Source organism: Tyto alba, unplaced genomic scaffold, assembly GCF_018691265.1.
Source record: "Tyto alba isolate M040663 unplaced genomic scaffold, T.alba_DEE_v4.0 Super-Scaffold_41, whole genome shotgun sequence".
Lineage (NCBI taxonomy): Eukaryota > Metazoa > Chordata > Aves > Strigiformes > Tytonidae > Tyto > Tyto alba.
The window spans coordinates 4,109,082-4,123,817 of record NW_024881317.1 but is presented as its reverse complement, the minus strand read 5'-3'; the positions used below and the strand labels follow the sequence as shown (position 1 = coordinate 4,123,817).

The 14,736-nt window shown below is 40.9% G+C and overlaps 1 protein-coding gene across 5 annotated transcripts in view; it reads right to left on the bottom strand.

The window, feature by feature from the left end:
* The window catches only part of CERS3 (ceramide synthase 3), a 48,021-nt gene that overhangs the window by 24,164 nt on the left and 9,121 nt on the right, over window positions 1-14,736 (bottom strand). For all 5 annotated transcript variants that reach the window (XM_032994232.2, XM_032994230.2, XM_032994235.2 and 2 more), the window contains exons 2-4: window positions 6,387-6,569; window positions 4,681-4,798; window positions 2,520-2,638 (exon numbers count right to left, since the gene is read on the bottom strand). In XM_032994232.2, coding sequence (XP_032850123.1) covers window positions 2,520-2,638; window positions 4,681-4,798; window positions 6,387-6,568 — 419 coding nt within the window. In that variant the 5' untranslated portion in view covers window position 6,569. The remainder of the gene's footprint in view (window positions 1-2,519; window positions 2,639-4,680; window positions 4,799-6,386; window positions 6,570-14,736) is intronic.

Below are 14,736 nucleotides of genomic sequence, written 5' to 3'. Positions count from 1 at the left end.
AAATGAGATTGAAGTCTTTGGCAAACTTTAATGAAGTGCCATATGAGAGAAGATGATGTCTGGTAAAAGTAGTCCCTCCTTTCTCAGCCCTACATTACCTGGAGGCAGACATCCCAGGTGAAAGAATGAGATGTTCAAAGACTGAGCCAGGATTTTACAAGAAAAACAAAAGATGAGGACATGGAATGCCGGATGCTAGACAAGATAATAGGTCTCACGCCTGCAGAAGTAGTCAAGCAAACAATTATTAAATTGCCACTTGACACACCAGTAATAAACAATCGTTTTACTTTTCAGCTTTAAAGCGTCTTTCCTCAGATGATTTGAAAATAACACTTCAGAACACCCACTGCGCAGAAGGAAAAATTCAGAGGTACACGGTGGAAATTAGGAGAGCAAATGGAAGGGGAGAGTGGAACCCACAACGAATACCTGGCTCAAAGTTAATCAAGAGATGCTACGAGAAACACCACCATGGCATGGGAGAGACTTTAGACAGGGGCTGATGCTGCCCTCATGCCTCCTATTTCAAGCAAGGGAGGTGCCAGTCGTCCAGTGGATAGAGCAGGACTGATCCCGTGTTGATTGTAAAGTGTAAGCGGCTTTCTGAATTGGATCCCAAGCGCAGAGCTCCTAACAAGACTGTGCCATTAGTCCCCAACCCGATAAATATATATCGAACACACTTGGTAATAAACACTCAGTGCTTCAGATGAACTCATTATACGTGCAAGACTGCCAGAGCACTACCTCATTTTGCATTTAGCCAAGGTTCTTTATGAATTCGGTGAACAAGACCTAAAGTAAAACTCATCCAAACTCACCAAATTTTACCCAAGTGCCTTTTAAGCTCCGAATCTGGCCACCAGGGAGAGCACTGAACAACAGCTACAAAGGGATTTTCTGACTGAACTTCAGGAATCTTCTCTCCAACTGAGTCTAACAAAAAATTATTTAGTTGGTGAAGCTAAAGGCTGGTAAATCTTTTAAGGCAGGGACAGTTTCATGCAAAGGGCTTTCCAAACCCCAGCATTGCTTAACTGGGAGCACTAATAGCTTAAGTATGGTTTAGAACTGGCTCATGAGATTTTCCTTGTGATTCAGAAAAATGATCCTGGAGATTGCAGGCCTTCAAAAATTTCATAATGCTCATAACACTGACTACTGGCATGGAATAACTCTGTTCCTCATTTGTTGCCTTGAGAATTATATCCAATTACATTCATTGACAAAGAACAGAACAGTGTTCACAAAATTGCACAAGAAAAACGCGTTTGCTTCATTCTCACTTAAGCTGCCAAGCAAGTTTTAATTTCAGTTTTTGGCTGTGCATTACTAGAGACATGCATCCATGGCAGGCAGGTCTTTTATCAATAGCTGGAAATCTTATTGTCACTTGTAAAACAAAGTTCACTGATCCAGGAAACAACAGCAGAAATAAACCATGGATGTCACTTTGCCAGGAGAGTTTACTCAACTCAGGCTTCAGAGAGACACATTTATGCCTATCAGCTGGTTTTATGCCCAACAGAGGACATCATCAAATCATTATCGTATTGATTCACACTGAAAATAATCTTGATAAACTACTCAATTTTGAGCTTTGTAGCTGTACTTTTAACCCTCATTCCTTAAATTAATCTATACTAAAAGAGGTGAAATATTATAATCGTGTGAATTGTTGCCAATGTAATTATGCTAGTCAAAATCCAAATATACAGGACATTAGGAAAGTGTTTAGCACTGGTACAGTTAATTTCACTACCCAAAAGGGACACGCTATGTCAGTAAAGCCATGCCCATCTGGGGATTTGAAATCTGTATGAGATTTCAGATAACACTGGAATAGTTAAATAGTAAAATGTTTAGGTGTGGGGAAGTTCTCACACATTTGTGAAAAAACAGACTCTTGAGTGCGCTTCCAGTTTTCAATCATATGCAGGAGGTTTCAAAACTTTTTACATATTCATTATCATCACTCAAAATTGCTCAATGGTCCACTCTGCATATTTAAGCTCATGTTTTGTACAGTACCCCATGTTCAAGCTGTGACATCTATCATTTAGTTAGGACAACATGATTTCTGCTCTTGAATTGACTTCCGTACACACAATAGCATCCCAAAATGACAGCATGGGTACATACACAAACAAGAGTAAGCATTTTTGTTCCCCTATGATTACTGGCAGGCAGAAAAATATTTTCCTATTCTCTGCATGTTTTCATTAAGCACTATGTAGCAGGAACCTACAAATAAGTCCATTATTATACAATAAAGAAAACTGTAAAATAAGGGTTTTCTTTCAGGAGTAACTGCTAGCCTAATCTTTTAAAGTCACACCATTTGGAGAAATGCCACTAGATCCTTTCAATTTGTTTGTGCATCCACAAACCAAAACCCTTGTCAGACAGACCCAACTTTCCAGAAATGAGTCCCCCTTAAAAGACACCCGAGGACCTCAATCATTTTGTTCAAAAGAATAAAACCCATAATAATCACAAGCATTGTCTTTCCTTACAAAGCTTCCTGGAATTTCCGAAGAACTGTTGGGATCTCAAGGTTTCGCCGTCTCCTAAACCACTTTTCCACCAAACGGACGGTACAGTTGCACTTTTTGGCAAGGCCTTGAATCTCTGACTGCAAAAAATGGAATAGTGTTAACAACAAGATGCACTCCAATGTAATTTTCATTTATTTTGTAGTTCACAGATCAGCTTCCTATTGTTGTAAGGTCTTAACTTTAAAATATCACTAATAGTAACTATCTATGGGGGTTTACCCTGCAGGCATCCTGGTTTGATTTTTGAGTGACACTCACAGAAACCCTGGATATCTAAGACTCGAATGTATATAAATAAAGCAGGCATGAAAGGTACAAATCTGCAAACTGCTGTTGTCTTTCTGGTTTCAAAGATGCAACTTCTACTGCCAAAGCAAGAGGCTGGGCTGGAAGGGGGAAGCCCCATGTATCAGCACACATGGACATTGTATCCAATATCTTACCTAATTATAATTATCAGTTTATATTTAAATGAGTCTCACAGGCAAGATGCAGGCCTGGAATTAAGGTGACCTGAGCTCTGTTCTCAAATCCAATGTACTACCATGGTACAGGGCAAGTCGATTAATCTTACTGAGCAAAATCCAGACTGCCTCCTTTCGACAGTTAAAATAAATCAGTGCTACAGCATTGCCTAGAAATGCCCCTAGCCATTCAAGTGCAACAGTCAGGTGTCTCTGCTTTACACGTGCTCTGAAGGCGAAGCGGCTCTGCCGTGCAGCCGTGCTAGCACGTGCTATGCAAGAGGCAGCGTGACTCTTGCATTTCTGGGTGCTCAGTGCCCCACGTGCAGCAGCCTGGAGGCTTCCTCCCTTCTTCTCCATCCCCAAGTGCTGAAGGTGTGAGCTGACCTCCCCCGGGGGATGCTGCAGGAGCAGAGGTAGTGTTTGACTCATCCCTGGGGAAGCTTTCTCCCGGCAAGGCTAGTATGCAGATAAGCACTGCCTCCACCGAGGTAAGTCCAGTTCAGTTAGTCTCCTACCCTCAGAGAAAAGCTCTGGTATGTGAGCAAAGGCACCTCAGCTGCCAGGGAGGGCAGGAGTGCAAACAGCCTCTGTGTTCAGCCCATCCTGCCAGCTGGGGAGCTCTCCACTTGCCACGCAGGAGTAATGACTTTGTTTTGACAGGCAACGGAGCCTAGATGCCCTCAATCACCAGCCAGGCTTCTGCATGCTTTCTCAGGCACGCTGGTCCCCAAGCTGGACACCTAAAGGAGGCAGCCTGAATCTTTCCCATGTACTGGGCAAGTATAAAAACGCCATGCTTCCTTTCAGAGATTAATTGTCAAATTGCACTCAGAGAAGGAAGGTGTGAAACGGAGAGATCGGGATACTTGCCCAGATAGAGAAAAGCTCATATGTGAACATGAATACATCTATTCCTGATGATATCAGGCAAAAGACACAATAAGAGAATAGCAGAGTTAGGGACAGAAAGCAAAGTTCCACATATCAGTAATTCTCAGCATCCCTCGTTACGAGAAAGCACGTACTTCTTTTTTTCAAAAACAGTGTAGGAACACCACAATTGTTGGGTAATTGTAGTTAGGTAAGTGAACTTTCTGAGACTGCATTCACAGCAAAGTACCTGCTTCCCATCAACAATCAAGTTGCCTCATTTTCTGAGATTGTAAATATTGACTATTATTTTTTTCTTGTTCCATTTTAAAAAAACAAACAGCAAGGTAATAGAAAGATTGCTTTTCTTTCTCACATAAGCCAGGACTAAATATGTGGCAATATAAAGCATCAAAAGGCTTCCATGCCAGATTTCCAGTATTACTGCTTGCAATAAATACGATACCACTTTCCAACAACAGATGTCAGCTGATGTTTTCTCCAGGCAGAATGAGTTAGATGGAACACGGATCTTCACTAGAAATATTATTAACAGTCTAACCTAGAACAGCATGCCAGAAAATTAAACATCTTAAACATATTTTCTGGTTTGGATGCCATATACCCTTGTCAGCAGAACAGCAACAAAAACCCAAATAAATTAAGTCATCTGTCAATCAGCTGGAACTCATCCCATGATGTCATTGTTGATAGTTGATTGAAACAGTAAGACTTGGGATTTTCCAAAACCAAAACTAGTTTAAAAGAATGAGAATTCTTACTTGGGATGGATGTCTTGAGCACTCCCGGAAATAACTCTCTAAAACAGGGTTAGGCTGTGGCTTCACACGTCTTACATTCTTTATACCTAAGGCTTTTGCTAAAGGTATAGCAACATATCTGAAAAGACATACCGTAAAAAACTTTAAAAATACAGCACAGCTACAAGATCTTAGCTATTCTCATGCCAGAATATGAAGAAAATAATTCTGAATCTGCCACAGGATATGACAGTGCACTGTGAGAGAAAGGAATCTCTTCTAGCTAATCCCAAGAGAGAACCATGGCATATTAGCAGTTATGTTAAAAAGCAGGCCCAAGGACTCAAGTTTGTGGTCATGAAATGATGTAAAATTAAAGGCAAGATCTTGATTTTTGTGTCCTTGTGTTTTTCAGAGGCATGTTGGAGTTAAGCAACAGTTAAGGGAGAGTGAAACAAGATCAGATGCTGTCTCCATGTGAGCTGGAAGATTGCTACTGGGATACTTTCTCCTAGTGGCAGATAGCCATTTAGCACATCGCTTCACTCTGCTACTGCTGCCCAAGACACTGGATTCGCCTTCCACCTCTAGCTTGTGCCACACAACAACTGCCCCAGAGACTGAAGGCTTCTCTTTCTCTTCCATTTTCCAATACAAATTGCTGTAGAGCACTCTAAGTGCTTCGCTCTTCTACTCGGGCAGGCTTTTCTGAAAGAGCCCCCCTCACTCCTGCTGATACCAGCAATTGATTCCTTATTATAGCAGCGGTCAATTTTCCTCGTTCCTGGGCAGATTCACTGCAGGCCAGATGTGTGGGATAAGTACTCACATGAGCAATTTCCAATAGCAGCACAGTGAGACACAGTTGGGCAAGCATTTACTCAGGAGACACTGTGAATGGTTATAAACATATGATCCAAATTACTTTTGATCTCTAATATGAATGATCTTATCTGGTTCTGTTTTAAGTCTGTTCAACTTACGACATTCCAAATTTCCTCATTCTATCCTGAAATAATTATAAAAACATACTAATCACATTCTTCAGAGAAAAATTAAAAAAAAAAAAAAAAAGTCAAGCAAAGAAGGCACAAATAAATAAGTCAAAGCACTGCAAATATTAATATATTTGTAGCGCTCTTCTGTGGAGCCAGCTTCTGCCTGTCCCATAAGATTCCAGCTGCAGAAGCAATCCATCTTTCAGTGACAAAGTGAGAAAAAAAGGAATCAGCATTACTAGATCTGCATAAAATATCCACATGAAACTTTGAGATCAGTCCAGTCTGCCTAGTTTTGCTACAGCTAGACACCTGGGATCTATCAGCCTCACACAATCATTCTGGTGGAGGACCAAATGAAAAGAGAGGTTTGGTTTGCAGGACAGATACCTCTACCCTTCCACCAAAGGAGAAAAAGCAAAAGGAAACCCAAATAGTTTTGTATTACTTGTATCTCTAGCAAAAGGAGATTATTAGAACTATTCAAATGCTGTCCTAGAAAAGCAAGATAGAAATACTTTCTTTCTAGATTGGACCACAGCCACGCGTCCCTAATAGTGAAAATATTTCATCTGCCATATTATCTCTACTACATCTTTCTAACAAACCACCAATTAATCCTCCTTTATAAAAACGTAAGAACACTTATCTAAAGCTATTTTTTTTTTTTTAAATGTTTAGCATTAATGAGGATTAACATTAGCATAAAATCGCATTTATGTTTCTTACCTTTCACTGAAGAATCGGATAATCAGCAATACAAAAGCATATGGTATTGTGGCATATAACTGATGTGGTTTGGGAAAGACAAGTCCGTCGCGGTCTACAAAATGTGCCCATGTGACATTGACAGGCATCCAGATATTCTCCCACCAGAACCAGCTGTTTAGCGTCTTTAATATGTGCGCCATGCTAATCAAATAAAGACATAATTAGAAGTATTCCTGATGTATTAAAAAGAAAATGCATTAAATAAAACACATTGAATCTTGTTGTGTAGAACAGGAGTTCCCAGCTGGCAGGACATTTCCTAAAGGGAAGGTACAAGTGGCAGATGAGGCTCAGGTCCCAGAGGAACAAGCTGTCCCAGCCTGCATGGGTTGCACTGGTATTGCAGGTCCAACAGAGGCACTCCACTGAGAACCTGCAGGCACCGTAGGGATGCTCAGGATCCCCAGACTGAATCAACAGCAAACAGACCTAGCCAGGGAAGTCAGTTTTCTTAGGGGGGGAGAAATAAATCAATTACAGGAAGTTGAAACCCCCGTGGTTTAGAGCATGAAGATGGGATTCTAATCGAACAGAAGATAAAATAAAAGAGCTCAATTTTGAGCTGGTATAAACCAATGCAGGGCCTCTGAAATCTGCAGGGGGGGGAGATAATCTGCTGTCTCATTTCAGTCATTCACACTAGACTGCTTAGTACCTGGTAAAATCTTCTGCAATATTCATTTATAAACTATAATACCAATACATTAAAGATACTAAAGAGAACTGATTTCTCCCTTGGCTGCCTTCATAAATTAAACATAAGTAGGTGGAAGAGTGGAAAAGAAATGAGAAAGTCCAGGGGCGACTCAGCTCCATAATAGCGAAGATGTTTTGCTGTTGAATTACTGCTGCTTAACATGGTAATGGCAATATACACCTTGATTCTGATTTTGCAAACACCTGTGCACAGGACCCAGTAGAAGTTAGCGCACAGCAAGCTTTTTTGGGAATTTACAGGAAATACTGTGATTTAACTATAACCAAGTCCTAGATCAGAAGAAAACGTCTAAAATCAGTTATTGTAGGACAAAAAAAAAAAACACAACACTTAAAACATTTCAAACTTGTAAAAGTCTCATTTTTAACCTTTGCATTCTACATTATACATTTAGAAATTTCTGTTAACCCTCATTTAGCTGTAAGGACTTTACAGTACAAATATGTTAAGTATCCTATAAGAATACTCTAAAATTGAATAAAAAGAAGGGTTAATAATAATGTTTTCCATAAGGCTGAAATAAGTAATTTTTCTATAATTTCTAGGAGTACTAAAATTAATATCTTTTTCCATACTAAAGTTTCCTGCAAACCGGTAAAAATATGAGGAAATAACTGATTTCACTGAACCAGTTTCAATGAGGAAACAGTTGAGCTGGAAGAACTTCAACCAAGTCTCCTCACAGCGTTAGACATCCCATTGGAAGATCTCGCAGCGATATCTTTGCGTAGGATCAAGCGAAAAGACCAAATCGCGCTGAGGAGGGACAGTAGTTCAGCCCCTTTCGTGTTCCTCCACGTTTGAGCAGGGGCCACACGACTTCACTTGTGCCTGCAGCCCACACGCCTCTTCCACCCGTGCTGGATCGGGACACCGCGCCCCGTGCGCTCGCGCCGGCTTTCACACCGGATTCGGCCGCGGCTGGCTGGGAAACGCGCTTTAATCAGCCGTCGCGGTGATCCACGCTGGGCTGTTTCCACTAAGCTGAAGCCTTGCAGCAGGTTTGTCAAACAGTGACTTGTATCCATCAAAAAAAGGGCTGGGTTAACAGACACCGTGAATCAATTTACTGGCCCAGCACAGTAGTCAGTCTTGAAATATTAATAAACCAGCCATTTAATCTTTTTAAATGCCGAAAGGGGACAGTAAAAACCTACTGAATGAATTGTGTGTGTATAAGCAAATGCAAAAATAGAGGAGGGAGAAATCACAATTGTTCCTGCGCTGAGACTTTATATGCCAAGTTTCAGCCTAGAGCAATTTTTTACTGCTGAATTATAAACTCCTGGAAGTAGCGATTTATAATGGGGCCGCTAACAGACCCTTAACTACAGCTAGCAGGCGCCATGATAATGAAGCAGGGCTTTGAAACACGACATGTTAGGTCAGACACAAAGGCTTGCAGACAAACTGCCCTAGAAGACCAGGGAAGAGACTCATTACACAGTTCTGTTTCCCAATATATCTATATTTTTAAACTAGACTGTACATTGCAAACTGTCACAAACTGTAATAAAAATAGGCCAGTCTATTATAACACAGTGGAAAGAGCACTAACAGTTGGATTACTGTGAGATGGGTTGTGACTGAACACACACCCAAAACACTTAAACCCTAGAAAAACCCAGCAGTGCATATTTCCATATTGGATTCTTGGGATCTCACTGATTCATGTTTTCCTTCCACGCAGGGATGCCTTACCATATGACTACCTTTTCAGATCTTAAACCAGTTAATACATCTCTATCAAACTAAGCTCATAAACACATGCTTAATCTTAAAGTTCAAGGGAATTCTGAGATTTGGGGTCTGATCCAGAGTCCACAGATTTCAGTGGAAATCCTTTCTCACCAACACCAGACGGGCTCATAGAAAAGTGGGTTCTCTGAAACTCTTTCTTCCGTAATCCCCTGTATTTGTACCAGGTCCTGCCTGGCACGCAGGGGATTAGACCATCCCTAATGAGTACTGTCCAAGTAATTCTTAGAAAACTGTTGATGAGATTCCACATCTGTCCGCAGCCTATTCTTATGTTTCATTACCCTTAAATTGGATGTTCACCCTACAGCCAACCTATGTTTTCACTGCAGCAAATCGGGTCATTTCCTGGGCAATCTTGGAGATTTACACCTTCATAATAGCGGCTGTTTAAGCAGTTAGGCTGTTTTCCTGTCTCTCTTCAGCTTCAGTTCCTGGAGTACCTGCAAGGTGAGGAAGTCCTTCCAAACACATCTGGGCAGCAGCGATCTGAACATTTTACAGTTTCTCTTTTTGCCTTCTTTGCTCTTAAATGGTTGACAGATGTAGCCATGCGATTAAGTAGTTTTACCCCTTCTTAAATAATGGAGATCCCGAAACATATCAGAACTCCATAAATACTATTTTGTTGCATACATCATATACAAGCACAAGCAGGGTTCTCTTCTCCTGTACTACAAGCAAGCTGTGGATCTTTCAGATTACTGAGAAACATCCCATGAAACCCACACATACTTTGTACATTTTTCTGTATGGTAAGGAAACTGATACATGACAGAAGTCTCCATCTTAGGAAGCACCAGCCAAAGCAAACTAACCAGGAATAGCTCAGCACAAGCTTTATTTATCATCTCATTCTCCACAAATACATACTTGCTACTTCCTAGAAACCTCGACTGAAATCAATATTAGGAACTCAACTACACTATTAAAGATGAACCCACCCATTATCCCATCCCCTCTGCCAAAAAGGTCCTTTCAACGTTCTCACAGCACCACCGATACAAATAATCCAGCTCAATGCTTCACTCACCACATCTACAGCAACCACTGTCCCAAATGCTAATCCTCATTATTAGCTTTCTCCACATTATGACTTGACTGCTTCATTCTAAATTATTTACATTGAATCCTTTTGACCCTAAACAATGGCTGCGTAAATCGCGGAAGAGGAGGCCAGAGAATGAAGAAAAGGAGACAGCACACAGGTCATTTGTCTCTAGCACGCTTTGTCTGTTAGAAAAAACACAGCTGCCATTTGTTAATCTCTCCTCCTTCCTATTATCACCTGCCTGGGACTTTGATGCAGTTTGACTTCTCAGAACCCTTAATCTCACATCTGTGTCAATGCACCAAGCAGAGAAGGCAAATTCTGCTTTTGGAGACATCAGGTTAAAGGCACCTTGCCAGTGTCCTAGGAGAGAAAACTTTCCTGTTATTATTTGCATGCTACTTTTTCCAGAAAAAAGGTTTTGCCCTCACAAGGGATATTGCTCTGGCATATTACATGTAGACCAACCTTAAGCACTTGCCTATTTTTTAAATTATGTTGTCTATACTGTTTAGCTTTAACGCAAACGTTTTTGGCAGCTTGTTAAATCCTAACAGGTTAGTAAGGCCAGTAACCCTCTGTCCATAAAAATCTTACGCTTAGAACACCTCTTCCAAGCGTCCATAGTGGGAGTGGGAAAGGGAAGGCAGCCACAACAGGTCCTCTTGTGGAAGGGACTAATAAATGGGTAGAAGTCTTTCAGGTGTCCCTTCTGCCACCCAGGGGCTATAAGCAGTGATGGTGAGGAAAAACAGGCATTTCTTCATACAGAGCCCGAAATCTGGGTGGGAAACAGGAGAACCAGTTTTTTATTACTTGGGTGAATAGAGTGTGTTTTGCAACAGGCTCGTTTTGTGCTGCTGACAAATTTTTGCCTTCAAGGAGCACTACGACTGCAGTCCTTGGGACCCAGGTTTGTTTCCCTACTGCATCAGCGTAAAATTAGAGGACGCTTACTTCTGTCAGGAGCTCGTTGCCACGAAGGCCTGTGTTCCAGCGTAACCACAAGTGGTGGCAACCAGCTCCAGTGCTGGGATCAGGCTGTAGATACCGGATTTCAAAGGCATTTGATCTTTTTAATTTGCATGAACTGTCACAAGTTGTTATTCTCCCCTCACACATATTACTTCCAAAGAACGGGCAGTGGATGCAAAGGCCCAGCTTGTCCTCATTTGGGACCTGCTCTAACAAGACATTTGAAAGCCTACCCAGCCTGAGCCTCCAACTGCCAAGAGTGCTGAGCTCCGAGGTTGTTTTTTTTTCCTTACAGCTCATATCCAAGCAAGCAGCAAGATGTGTCAAGTGACAAATGACAACAGTTGAGTGACCCATTTTCTGCCCAACCTAGGCTGAAAAAAAGCCCTGCTTCTTCCCAGATTCCTATCCATACACCAGCACTGCCAATGTTATTTTCATTGACAAAAGTGGAATCGTTGCCTTTGCTCTAGAAAAGTCAATCTAATAATAAAATGAAGGTATTTTAGAAAACTGGAAATTTCCCTTGCATCCTGGAAATTAAATACTCCAAATAAAGAAATCTAATCACCTCCTTGCTAAGGAAGAATCTCCTCTGTAGCCTAATCTAGTTTTAAATGGGCTAGTGCAAAACAGGAAAATCAAGAATGATTGCTTCAGGAACTGCATCCTTTATAATTAAAGGAAAGCCTACACAGTTGGGAAGTACCAATGTGAAATTTCTTTCAAAGCTCTGTTCCTTGGATCCCTGATATATTCAATTAAAAAAGAAAAAAAATCATATTTTTAATGCCATTAATCAAAAAAGGGCAAATTTGGGTTTGACAAAAGCTATGTGGCTACATTTTAAAAAACAAATTCAGGAGCTGCTTTGAAGTGGTGTTTCTGGCTGCTGCAGTCTGGGGAATGAATAAACCAAAACAGAGCCAAAGCGTTGACTGTGCTCTCCGCACAAAAGCACTTGCTTTCAAAAGCTGCATTTCCAAAGCCAGAACTAAAAGAAGATGATATCCAGGTGTGAAGGATGTGTTAGGAGGATTTCCTATCCTTATTTACTGAATTACAAAATCCACTGGATCATTAACACAAACATGCAAGTGAAAGACTCCTTAATTTCTTTAAGCAGACTGTCATTCCAGAGGTGTAACAGGGGAAAAATGAAATCAGCAAAAAGCAAGAATAACATAATTCTCTTGTTTTTCTCACCATTTGGTAGAGCTGGTAAAGCTGGTGCATTGACTGCTGGGAAAAATCAAGTCGCTCAGATATCAAAAGGGATAGCAAAGCTGTTCCAGGCTTTTAATCATCAACGTTAAACCAAAGTGGTTTAAAAGAGTAAATAAAGATCAGATCCACCATATCACATGTTTTGTTTTCGGTTTTGGTTAAGATTAAGTAATATATGCAACAGTTAACACACAAGTTTCAGCAGCAGATTTGTGTTCTGCTAAAAATAGATAGCACATTGTTTACAGAATCCCAACTGTGATCACCACCATGAAGCAGGTGAAAAAGTGTGGGACCTACACTTTGTTGCTAACAGTTATGCAACCTTTTTCCTACTGAGGATAGCAGAAGCACTACCTAGGAGACACCTTAAAAAAAAATAATTCCCAATACTACAGAAAAGTGAGTTTTAATAAAAATCCAAGAAAACCCACATGTACAAACCCTAACTTGTTAATGGTTTAGTATTTGTCCAAGTGTTGACAGCTGATACTGTGCCATACAGCCTTTCAAATGTTTAACAGCTGCTTTATACATCTTCTGGACATACTTGCAAGTTTGAGAAATCACAGGATGTGACACCAGATTAGCTTCTCCACTGATAATTTTTCATGGTAAAAAATTACTAATCCCTAAGGCAGTAACAGCAAACCTGACCTTCACTGTTTTCTTCCACACAAACCCATTCATCCAGTTGTTAGTTGTAGGTATCTGCCAGTTGGAGACATTTCTTGTTCCTGCCTCTTAGCACTGCTTTTTTGCATTTGGTCAAGCAGTGTTTCACACCCAACTGGCATGAAGGGTTTGGACTACGGCGTGTGGAGGAAAGAGCTGAATGAAGGATATCGCATTGATGCTACCACCTCTTTGCTTCTTGTCTTTTCTCATCTTGTTGTCCAAATGTGAAAACAACACTCCAGTTCAATTCTGCACAACCCGAGCCACAGCGTCGATGACATCTTACCAAGCCTACAGATATAAACAAGGGGCAGCACAGAATAAGAGAGCTGTTGGACTTAGAGGTTCTCATGATGAAACACTGAAATACTCCATACACATAAAACAGCTGAATTAAGACTGCTGTGAGACCTTTAACTTCAAATTTACTCCCTAGCTTGTACAAATCTCAGCTGTAAACAGTTTAAGTGCCTAGATATAGGGCAATTAGAGTATTTTACTTCTTTTACTATTCTATCACATTACCTTGTAACTTGGTTACTATATTGTAGCAGGCTAAAACAGCACTTTGAATAAATCTCAAATAAGGTGGCAAGTGAGTTTTACATTTTTTGCTGTTCTCTGGGGGGCGGGGAGAGGAGCGGGGGAAGGAAGAGAGAACCAGACCCATTTGAAATAATTAATTTTCTGGGTGAAGGTTACAATGCCCTCTCTACTTAAAGGTAAAGAACTTTTGAGCAGCTAAAGTGGTTTTAGCTGATCGCAAGCAGCTGAGGAAAGTGAAATACAGTTATCACACTGTATAGTTACAGTGCAAACTAGGCCTGCTTATAACCTTTAAAAATCCATAACACTGATAGTGTTGGATAAAGAGCTATGAAATAACTGAAATATCTGCAATAATTTTGAGGCAGAAAAATAGTTATAAAAGGAAAAGAAAAAAAAAAGAAAAAGAAAAAAGCCCTATCCAAACTACAGGTTCTTAATAGATGCTTAAGTCCTAAGAAGTATGAACAGACCTAGAGGGACGACACCAGTTGCTTTAAGAGCTGTTAGTAACACTTGTCAGAAGGTAAGGAAAAAATCTTTTTAAGTATGACAGTTTTCTTCAAATTATTACTACTGAAGAAAGATGCAAAAATTAAACATTTTTTTGTAGCTTATCAAAACTTTATTTGCAGTAAGAAACCTGGAATCTAACTTATTTTACCAGAATTGTGGAGCCTTTTGGGTCACTTATTTAAGATAAGTGTTAAGGGCAGAGAAGAGCAGAGCAACACACGGGTACACAGTGGTCAGGATAAGCACGTTATTAGAAGTACAACAGTACCACAAAATGTGTGAAGACAGCTGAATAATAAGGAACTAGAGAGAGGATCTGAGGGTGCAGAGACGAAGGCTGTTGGCTTCTCCACCTGCACAGGGGGTGACTCCAGGTTTTAAATCAGCCCTTGGGAGGCAGGGAAAGGGACAGGGCTCGTGCGTTTGCAGTGCTAAGAGGCAGGAGAACTGTCCTGTTTGCAGCTTCCCGAAACACACCCTTCAGCTATCATGTACACGTGGTGGCTCAAACCTGAGCACTGACTTCAGCGATCTCTACACCACCCTGAACCAACAGTTAAACCAACTCTGTCGTGCTCCACCGTGCTCCGTTCTCCTCCTGTTGGTTATCCCCTCCTTGGGTAGTTCAGCCCGCCCAGACATTCTCCACCCACACAGCCAACTGGAGGAGGAGCCCAAACGTCAGAGGTATTTCATTATTTCTGCCACTGTTTGGTATCCTTCTCATGTCCTAACAAATGCAGGAGTGAGATCTTCAGATAAATGTGTACCAGCACAGCCTCTTCATCAACAGTGGCACCCTAGCTGAAGATTTGACTCAAGCTAGGAAGATAGCTAAA